The 10,595-nt window shown below is 46.4% G+C and overlaps 1 protein-coding gene across 1 annotated transcript in view; it reads left to right on the top strand.

Annotated features, from left to right (window-relative positions):
* Positions 1-5,279, top strand: part of LOC308144819 (uncharacterized protein) — a 5,871-nt gene extending 592 nt beyond the window's left edge. The window contains exons 2-5 of the mRNA XM_080516053.1: positions 1,063-1,149; positions 1,231-1,442; positions 2,797-2,876; positions 2,977-5,279. Coding sequence (XP_080372179.1) covers positions 1,063-1,149; positions 1,231-1,442; positions 2,797-2,862 — 365 coding nt within the window. The 3' untranslated portion in view covers positions 2,863-2,876; positions 2,977-5,279. The remainder of the gene's footprint in view (positions 1-1,062; positions 1,150-1,230; positions 1,443-2,796; positions 2,877-2,976) is intronic.
* The last annotated feature ends 5,316 nt before the right edge of the window (positions 5,280-10,595 follow it).

Here is a 10,595-nt window from a genome sequence, read left to right as displayed (position 1 = left end):
GCTGATGAGTTGAAAAACATCATCGCTACATCCAGGATCATCAGGCTATCAGGGAGGAGGAGGAGGGGGGGGAGGAGGAGGAGGAGGAGGGGGGAGGGAGGAAGAGGAGGGGGAGGAGGAGAGGGAGGAGGAGGGGAGGAGGAGGAGGAGGAGGAGGGGGGGAGGAAGAGAGGGGAGGAGGGGGGGAGGGAGGAAGAGGAGGGGGAGGAAGACAGCTTGAAGGACGATGAGTCAGAGTTTCTCTTGTTGAAACTGACAAATTGTAGTTGTGAAAGATCATCGTAACCTGGAACACTGAAGGGACAGTACCTCCTCAAGAACCAAGAATACCTCCTCAAGAACTTCAAGGACCAAGAACACCTCCTCAAGAACCTCAAGAACCAAGAATACCTCCTCAAGAACCAAGAACACCTCCTCAAGAACCTCAAGAACCAAGAATACCTCCCCAAGAACCAAGAACACCTCCTCAAGAACCTCAAGAACCAAGAACACCTCCTCAAGAACCTCAAGAACCAAGAATACCTCCCCAAGAACCAAGAATACCTCCTCAAGAACCAATAATACCTCCTCAAGAACCAAGAATACCTCCTCAAGAACCAAGAATACCTCCCCAAGAACCAAGAATACCTCCTCAAGAACCAAGAATACCTCCCCAAGAACCAAGAATACCTCCTCAAGAACCAAGAATACCTCCTCAAGAACCAATAATACCTCCTCAAGAACCAAGAATACCTCCTCAAGAACCAAGAATACCTCCTCAAGAACCTCAAGAACCAAGAATACCTCCTCAAGAACCTCAAGAACCAAGAACACCTCCTTAAGAACCAACAATACCTCCTCAAGAATCCATTGAACATCCTAAAGAACCGTGTTTAGCATAAAGCCTGTTAGCCTCTCTGTTAGCATGTTGGCTGGAGGGTGGAGGGTGGAGGGTGGAGGCTGGAGGGTGGAGGGGGGAGGGGGGAAGGTGAAGGTCAGGGTTCTGGAGTTGCGGTCGTTGTTCTTGTTCTTCTGGAGAACGACTCCACCCTCGTGGTTCTGTGATCTTTGCTGTGTCTCCAGGCGGCGGTGCTCAGTACTACGACGGCGTCACGCCGAGTCCCGACTACGACTACGACGACAACGCCACCATCAAGTACAGCTTCTACAGTGAGTCTGCTTCGCTTTATTTTGAAAATACCTGTGAGCTTTGGCTTCCTTGTGGAAGAAACGAACACTTCCTGTTTTCAGGCAACACGAGCAGCGACGACTTCGACCGCTTCAGCGAACGCTTCATCGAGCAGGACGGAGAGGAGGAGCAGGAGGAGGAGCAGGTGGAGGAGGAGGAGGAGGAGCAGGAGCAGGAGGAGCAGGAAGTGCTGGGTACCATGGCAACCACCACAGGAAATACAAAAAGGGGCGGCACTAATGTTCATAATGCAGCGTCACATCCTGGATATCAGGTAAGAACAAAAACCTGAGTTAAACCTGAGTTAAACCTGAGTTAAACCTGAGTTAAACCAGAGCTTAACCAGAGTTAAACCTGAGTTAAACCTGAGTTAAACCAGAGCTTAACCAGAGTTAAACCTGAGTTAAACCAGAGTTAAACCTGAGTTGAGTCAGTTAATGTATTGATTGACTGATTGATATTCTGAATGGAACCAGACCAGTACCAGTGAGTCAGACCAATACCAGTACTAGGGGGTCAGACCAGTACCAGTACCAGGGAGTCAGACCAGTACCAGTACCAGTACCAGGACCACAGTGATGTTTGGGTCTGCTTGTGGTCGTCTGCGGTTGTGAAACACTTTGTGAGTCGTGTCCTTTCCAGGAATTTAATTTAACTGTCTGTGGTTTTTAAATGAGACCAGCTGCTGGTCACATGACCTGGACTCTCCTTCTTCTTCTTCTATGGTGGTGGTGTTGTTGGTGTTGTTGGTGTCTGATTTACTGCTCCACTTTGACAAACTAGAACTTTCAGGAATTTAACCCCGAGAAAAAAGCCACAAACCACGAAGAATCAGTCTGAGCAGAACTGAGATGTTTACGTTCTTCATGGTTGGACTTCTTTTCCTCTTCAGACACAAACAGTTTGACGCTGGAGGTTTGGGGCTGTTATTGTTTTGTTTTAACACAGGTTTAATTGATGATATCAGGCAATCAGTTAGTCTGATCAATCAGTCCATCATACAATCAATCAGTCCATCAACAGATCAATCAGTTCATCATACAATCAATCAGTCCATCATACAATAAATCAGTTCATCATCCAATCAATCAGTTCATCATATAATCAGTCAGTCCATCATCCAATCAATCAGTTCATCATACAATCAATCAGTCCATCATCCGATCAATCAGTCCATCATCCAATCAATCAGTTCATCATCCGATCAATCAGTCCATCATCCAATCAGTCAGTCCATCATCCAATCAATCAGTCCATCATCCAATCAATCAGTCCATCATCCAATCAATCAGTCCATCATCCAATCAATCAGTCCATCATCCGATCAATCAGTCCATCATCCAATCAATCAGTCCATCATCCAATCAATCAGTTCATCATACAATCAATCAGTCCATCATACAATCAATCAGTTCATCATACAATCAATCAGTTCATCATCCGATCAATCAGTCCATCATCCGATCAATCAGTCCATCATACAATCAATCAGTCCATCATCCGATCAATCAGTTCATCATCCAATCAATCAGTCCATCATCCAATCAATCAGTTCATCAACAGATCAATCAGTCCATCAATCGGCTCATAAAGAATCAAACTGTTCATGGTGTGTTCACTGTCTGCAGGAAATCTGGATTCTGTTCTGGACTCTGATGATCTTGAATGCAGCACAGCAACAGAACACACTCTGAGACTCACACTGCAGGTACACACACACACACACACACACACACACACACACGCACACACACACACACACTGGACAAGCCCCGCCCACCTGATCACGATGGACATTTGTTTTCTAGCTGCTGTGGACTTTGATCACCTGACCGGATGTGGGCGGAGCCCCGGGTTCTTTGGACCCAGGGAGACCAGGAGGACCAGGTGGACCAGGTGGACCAGGTGGACCCCCCCTGGTCCACTGTGGTCTTCACTGACTGTTGTCCACCGTCACACTGATTATTTACCTCACATTTATATCATAATGTTCATAAAACACACAAAACACACAGAGACGTTCACATTTACATGGCAACGATTTGAAAACTATGTCCGTTTCCACGACAACGGCAAAAACATTGAAAATTATGTTTTCATGTTGGGCCACTAGTTGGCGCTGTTGTTAGTTTTGGTAATGGAACCACACACACACATGCAGCAGAGAACAATCGTCTCCAGACATGGACACTGGACAGACGCCATGTTGGATTGGTGTCATGGTGACTGTCAAAATAAAAGAACCAAGTCCAGGACAACATGGACTCATGACACAACGGAGGAAACAGTGTTCGGATCGTCTCTACTGAGCATGTGCAGAACTACGAGTGACGACCAACATGGCGACCAGGACCAGGACCAGGACCTGGACCAGGACCTGGACCAGGACCAGGACCAGGACCAGGACCAACCCTGTTTTGACTTGAGGACGTGGTGTGACCGGGACCAGAGTGTGACGGGACAGAAACTGTCTTCTTCTTCAGCTGTGACTCAGGGTTTTTATCTCTTGGCTGAGAGTCTGAGCAGAACCAGAACCAGAACCAGAACCAGAACCAGAACCAGAACCGGAACCAGAACCAGAATGGACCATTGGGGGTTTTTATTTTTAAACACTTTTATTGGAAGCAGTTTCACATGTTACGAAAAAACCAAAAATACAATGTAATGCAGGAAAAAAACTAGTTAGATAGGAGGGATTCAGGTAAATCAAATTATTTTGAAGGTCAGTAAAGGACATGAAAGCCCCTTTGATCACATAGGTCTTTAAATGTAGTTATTCCTTGATCACACCAAGACTTAAAGACATAGACCTAGACGTTAGACCTAGACGTTAGACCTAGACGTTAGACCTAGATGTTAGACCTAGACGTTAGACCTAGATGTTAGGCCTAGACGTTAGACCTAGACGTTAGACCTAGACCTAGACGTTAGACCTAGACGTTAGACCTAGACGTTAGACCTAGACGCTAGACCTAGACGTTAGACCTAGACGTTAGACCTAGACGTTAGACCTAGACCTAGACGTTAGACCTAGACGTTAGACCTAGACGTTAGACCTAGATATTAGACCTAGATGTTAGACCTAGACGTTAGACCTAGATGTTAGACCTAGACGTTAGACCTAGACGTTGGACCTAGACGTTAGACCTAGACGTTAGACCTAGACGTTAGGCAGAGCTGCAGTACTGATGTCCTGAAGCGCAGAGTTTTAGACCTTCTGACTGGATGATGTGACGTCAAAGAGAGACTGACGTTGTTGATCTGCTGCAGGTTGAAAGAGAAGAATGTCTCTTTATTCACTTTATTGCCTGAATCGGACCCAAACTGTTGAAAGAGTTCGTCTTTGATTGACGGGAGCAGCATCGGATAAGTACAAGAGGAGGTCGTCGGCGTATAACGATAGCTTGTGAGCTTTTCCCGCTGGAGCGATGTCCTCAAACCCCTACGCCTGATGTAGCGTTCAGTGGCCGGGGGCAAACGAGAGGGGCAAGAGGGGCAAGAGGGCAGCCCTGCCTCGGTCCTCTGTGACGGCCAATAGGAAAGACGGGAGACTGGGGTATATGTACCGAGGCCACGGGGCATAAAGCGATTTAATCCAGGAAATGAAGTCCAAACTGAAACCGGGTTGAACCAGAATAGAGACGTCGCCACTCCACCCGGTCCACGGTCTTTCCCGTGTCTCCTGAAGTATTTAGCTCAGAGAAACTGGAACCTTGTTTGATGAATTGGGACGACGCTCGATGGAACCGTCGCTAAACGCTGGCTGGATGTTCTGCTTCGCGGCCGGAAGAGAAACGACCCGCCAGAGAAGGTTTGTCTCCAACCCAGACGACAGGAGACCTTCCTAATGTCCACGAGGTGGACTGGCGCCGCCGCCGCCGCCGGCTGTGGGTTTGATCTTAGCGTCGCCGCGGAGCGTGCCTGATAAGCTAGCAGCCGTCCTGCATGTCGCCCGTCTGGAAATGTTGTTTAGCCAAAGAAGGACGTTTTCTGTGTGTCATTGGTGGGAAATAAATCAAATTTAGCCTGGAGCTCAAGTCGTTCTTTATAGAGATCGGGAAGGGGTTGAAGTCTATCAAAGATCTCACACACACACACACACACACACACACACACACACACACACGAAAACATCACGACTCAAAGACGAGAAACAGAAAAATAAAGTTATTTCAATCGTGATTTTCATGTTTTATTTACTTTTGATTTACGTTTCATCAACTGACTGTCACTTCCTCCCGCCGCCACTAGAGGGAGTTCTGCCTTCAGGTTACAACAGAGTAGAAATACTACGACTCCCAGAGGGACGTTCTCTACACAACTGCTCTTATTAGAACAGAAGAATACAATTGTACATATTACATATATTACTTCTTTTACACTTCATTAAGTAAATACTAATGTGTACATTTCTTCATAAATACTTGACAGTAGAACTGTTCAGCAGCAGTCGTGCTTCCTAAAGGAGTTAGGAAAGGTGTTAGGAGGCTTCCTAAAGGAGTTGAGGAAAGGTGTTAGGAGGCTTCCTAAAGGAGCTAAGGAAAGATGTTAGGAGGCTTCCTAAAGGAGTTAAGGAAAGGTGTTAGGAGGCTTCCTAAAGGAGTTAGGAAAGGTGTTAGGAGGCTTCCTAAAGAAGTTAGTGAAAGGTGTTAGGAGGCTTCCTAAAGGAGTTAGGAAAGGTGTTAGGAGGCTTCCTAAAGGAGTTGGGAAAGATGTTAGGAGGCTTCCTAAAGGAGTTGGGAAAGATGTTAGGAGGCTTCCTAAGGAGTTAAGGAAAGGTGTTAGGAGGCTTCCTAAAGGAGTTAGGAAAGATGTTAGGAGGCTTCCTAAAGGAGTTAGGAAAGGTGTTAGGAGGCTTCCTAAAGAAGGTAAGGAAAGGTGTTAGGAGGCTTCCTAAAGGAGTTAAGGAAAGGTGTTAGGAGGCTTCCTAAAGGAGCTAAGGAAAGATGTTAGGAGGCTTCCTAAAGGAGTTAGGAAAGGTGTTAGGAGGCTTCCTAAAGGAGTTGAGGAAAGGTGTTAGGAGGCTTCCTAAAGGAGTTAGGAAAGGTGTTAGGAGGCTTCCTAAGGAGTTAAGGAAAGATGTTAGGAGGCTTCCTAAAGGAGTTAGGAAAGGTGTTAGGAGGCTTCCTAAAGGAGTTAGGAAAGGTGTTAGGAGGCTTCCTAAAGGAGTTAAGGAAAGATGTTAGGCGGCTTCCTAAAGGAGGTAAGGAAAGGTGTTAGGAGGCTTCCTAAAGGAGTTAGGAAATATGTTAGGAGGCTTCCTAAAGGAGTTGAGGAAAGGTGTTAGGAGGCTTCCTAAAGGAGTTGAGGAAAGGTGTTAGGAGGCTTCCTAAAGGAGTTAGGAAAGGTGTTAGGAGGCTTCCTAAGGAGTTAAGGAAAGATGTTAGGAGGCGTCCTAAAGGAGTTAGGAAAGGTGTTAGGAGGCTTCCTAAAGGAGTTAGGAAAGGTGTTAGGAGGCTTCCTAAAGGAGTTAAGGAAAGATGTTAGGCGGCTTCCTAAAGGAGTTAGGAAAGGTGTTAGGAGGCTTCCTAAAGGAGTTAAGGAAAGATGTTAGGAGGCTTCCTAAAGGAGTTGAGGAAAGGTGTTAGGAGGCTTACTAAAGGAGTTGAGGAAAGATGTTAGGAGGCTTCGTAAGGAGTTAGGACAGGTGTTAGGAGGCTTCCTAAAGGAGTTGAGGAAAGGTGTTAGGAGGCTTCCTAAAGGAGTTAGGAAAGGTGTTAGGAGGCTTCCTAAAGGAGGTAAGGAAAGGTGTTAGGAGGCTTCCTAAAGGAGTTAGGAAAGATGTTAGGAGGCTTCCTAAAGGAGTTGAGGAAAGGTGTTAGGAGGCTTCCTAAAGGAGTTGAGGAAAGGTGTTAGGAGGCTTCCTAAAGGAGTTAGGAAAGGTGTTAGGAGGCTTCCTAAGGAGTTAAGGAAAGATGTTAGGAGGCTTCCTAAAGGAGTTAGGAAAGGTGTTAGGAGGCTTCCTAAAGGAGTTAAGGAAAGATGTTAGGCGGCTTCCTAAAGGAGTTAGGAAAGGTGTTAGGAGGCTTCCTAAAGGAGTTAAGGAAAGATGTTAGGAGGCTTCCTAAAGGAGTTGAGGAAAGGTGTTAGGAGGCTTCCTAAAGGAGTTAGGAAAGGTGTTAGGAGGCTTCCTAAGGAGTTAAGGAAAGGTGTTAGGAGGCTTCCTAAAGGAGTTAGGAAAGGTGTTAGGAGGCTTCCTAAAGGAGTTAGGAAAGGTGTTAGGAGGCTTCCTAAGGAGTTAAGGAAAGATGTTAGGAGGCTTCCTAAAGGAGTTAGGAAAGGTGTTAGGAGGCTTCCTGAAGGAGTTAGGAAAGATGTTAGGAGGCTTCCTAAAGGAGTTAGGAAAGATGTTAGGAGGCTTCCTAAAGGAGTTGAGGAAAGATGTTAGGAGGCTTCCTAAAGGAGTTAGGAAAGATGTTAGGAGGCTTCCTAAAGGAGTTAGGACAGGTGTTAGGAGGCTTCCTAAAGGAGTTAAGGAAAGGTGTGAGGAGGCTTGTGGAGGTGTTGAGGAGTGACGGAGGTTTCTCGTCGAGGCTCAGCAGGGTGGAGGTTTATTTTGGACTGACGGAGACGGGAGGTGTCTGCTAGCAGGAGACTCAGTGAGATGATGAGACTCAGTGACGGACGCCTGAGGGGCAGTTATTTCAGTCTGACCACGATCTGCCCCAAACCCCGCACCCAGAACCAGAACCACAACCAGAACCAGAGCCAGAGCCAGAGCCAGAGCCAGAGCCAGAGCCAGAGCCAGAACCAGAACCAGAACCAGAACCAGAACCAGAACCAGAACGTGTGGCGAAAGATCTGGAGAACCATCGTCCTGGAACACTTTATAGAACCATCGTCCTGGAACACTTTATAGAACCATCGTCTGGAACATTTTATAGAACCATCGTCCTGGAACATTTTATAGAACCATCGTCTGGAACATTTTATAGAACCATCGTCCTGGAACACTTTATAGAACCATCATTCTGGAACACTTTATAGAACCATCGTCCTGGAACATTTTATAGAACCATCGTCCTGGAACACTTTATAGAACCATCATTCTGGAACACTTTATAGAACCATCGTCCTGGAACATTTTATAGAACCATCGCCCTGGAACATTTTATAGAACCATCATCTGGAACATTTTATAGAACCATCGTCCTGGAACACTTTATAGAACCATCGTCTGGAACATTTTATAGAACCATCGTCTGGAACATTTTATAGAACCATCGTCTGGAATACTTTATAGAACCATCGTCCTGGAACATTTTATAGAACCATCGTCCTGGAACACTTTATAGAACCATCGTCCTGGAACATTTTATAGAACCATCGTCCTGGAACACTTTATAGAACCATCGTCCTGGAACATTTTATAGAACCATCGTCTGGAACACTTTATAGAACCATCGTCCTGGAACATTTTATAGAACCATCGTCCTGGAACACTTTATAGAACCATCGTCCTGGAACATTTTATAGAACCATCATCCTGGAAAGTTGAATTCAGATCAACTGAAGTTTCCCGTTTTCAGTTTCTTTGTTTAAATTCTTTCGCTCCGTCTCAACTTTTGCAGTGACGATTTCAGGTTGTGAACGAGTCACTCCACACACACACACACACACACACACACACACACACACACACACACACACACACACACACACACACACACGCACACACGCGCGCAGGATGAAAGGTGCGTTTGATGCGTTGACCTTCAGTGAGGCTGTCAGCAGACACGCTGAGCGTGGCGTCCTCAGCAGCTGCGTCTCCGTGACGATCGGGACGATAAGCGCTGATATTTTCCTGCAGACGTCTGACGCTGTGTGTGTGTGTGTGTGTGTGTGTGTGTGTGTGTGTGTGTGTGTGTGTGTGTGTGCAGCCAGCATGCCTCTGATTCCTATAGTAGAACTTTTTGAAAATTATATTGCTACAAATAATAACATTACTTAATCAGTTGCTTTATTTATGAAATGTTGTGTTTATTTTTATTCTATTTGTTTATATTTTGAAAATAGTTATTTTTTTCCAACTTGAGCTTTATTCGTTAAAAAAACGTTTTCAAAGTGTTTGTAGGACGACGCTCAGTCTTTCTGGTCTTCAATTCTTTCATCTCCTTTCATGTTCTTTGATCTGACGATGTGATGATGTGACGATGTGACGATGGGATTTCTACAATACCAGGATTTTTTACGTGCTCTGTCTTCCTCTCTGTTTCTGGTGTATTTCCTGTGGCGGCGTTACAGCGCCCCCTATATGCTGACGTGAGTACTACATTATTTCGTGTGGATGAACAAAAAAAAAAAAAAGGACGGAGAGAACGACGATGGTTTCGGTTCGTGTGGTTCGGGAACCGAAACGTCTTTCGTTAAAAAAATGTTTTTGTTTTTCGTTGTCGGAGACGTGAAGCTCAGACTTCATAGCGCAGTGCCCATCCCCCGACCCGCCGCCGTCCCGTCACATTAAAGCGCCTTCAGGGTCGCCGGCGGCCCTGATGAGTGGAGCTGCTGCTTCTCATTTCCCCTCCCGGGGAGGGGGGGGGGAGAGGGGGGGGTCAGCGAGGCCACGTACTCTTCTTCTCCGGCTTCCCTGAATAAACACCGTCGGAGATTTATGAGGTTATTTTATTCTGAAAACTTCATTTCCATTTCTCCGCTGCCACACGAAAGCAAAACACCTTCGTCCTTCGAGTCTCACTGTTCAGCCGACGACACGAACACGTCGTCAAACGTCGGACGAAGATCTGATCGTACAGATTCCAGGTGTTAAAGCTTCGGTCTGATGTTTCAGAACAAGTTCTCCTGTTGGCCACTAGTTGGTGCTGTTTGCTCCTGTGAGGAAACCGCAGCAGAGAACAAAGAGCTCTGAACTTTACGTCTGATCTGGACGATTCCACCGGGAGGACGAAGCCGGAGAAGAGCGGCGGTCGTCATGGAAACCTGAAGCGACTCCAGAAACACAAAAGTTGCTCGGTCTGAAGAGGGGCGGAGCTTATGGCGGTTCTCAGTCGTCGCCGTGACGCCGTGGCGATGATTCCCCCCCGCTCACCGCCGCTCTGACCTTCAGATGTCAGCGTGACCTTTGACCTCGGCGGCGGCACTCGCGTGACGGCGCTTCATCAACACACAAAAACAACATCAATCAGAGGCACAACGGCGCTTATCACATGAATACATGAATACTGGAGGGAGGAGGAGGAGGAGGAGGAGGAGGAGGAGGAGGAGGAGGAGGAGGAGCAGTAGTATAAATATAAGAGACGGCAGAGCTCATAAGAAGAAGAAGAAGAAGAAAAGAAGCAGAGCGGCGCTGAGATCAGACAGAAAAAGAGCAACAGGTTCTTTTTCTTCTTCTTCTCCTTCTTCTTGTTGTTGTTCTCCTTCTCCTTCTTCTTCTTCTCCTTCTTCTTCTTCTCCTTCTTCTTCTTCTTCT

Source organism: Blennius ocellaris (genome assembly GCF_963422515.1).
Source record: "Blennius ocellaris genome assembly, chromosome: 20".
In the NCBI taxonomy this organism is placed as follows: domain Eukaryota; kingdom Metazoa; phylum Chordata; class Actinopteri; order Blenniiformes; family Blenniidae; genus Blennius; species Blennius ocellaris.
This window is presented reverse-complemented; position numbering and strand designations above follow the sequence as displayed.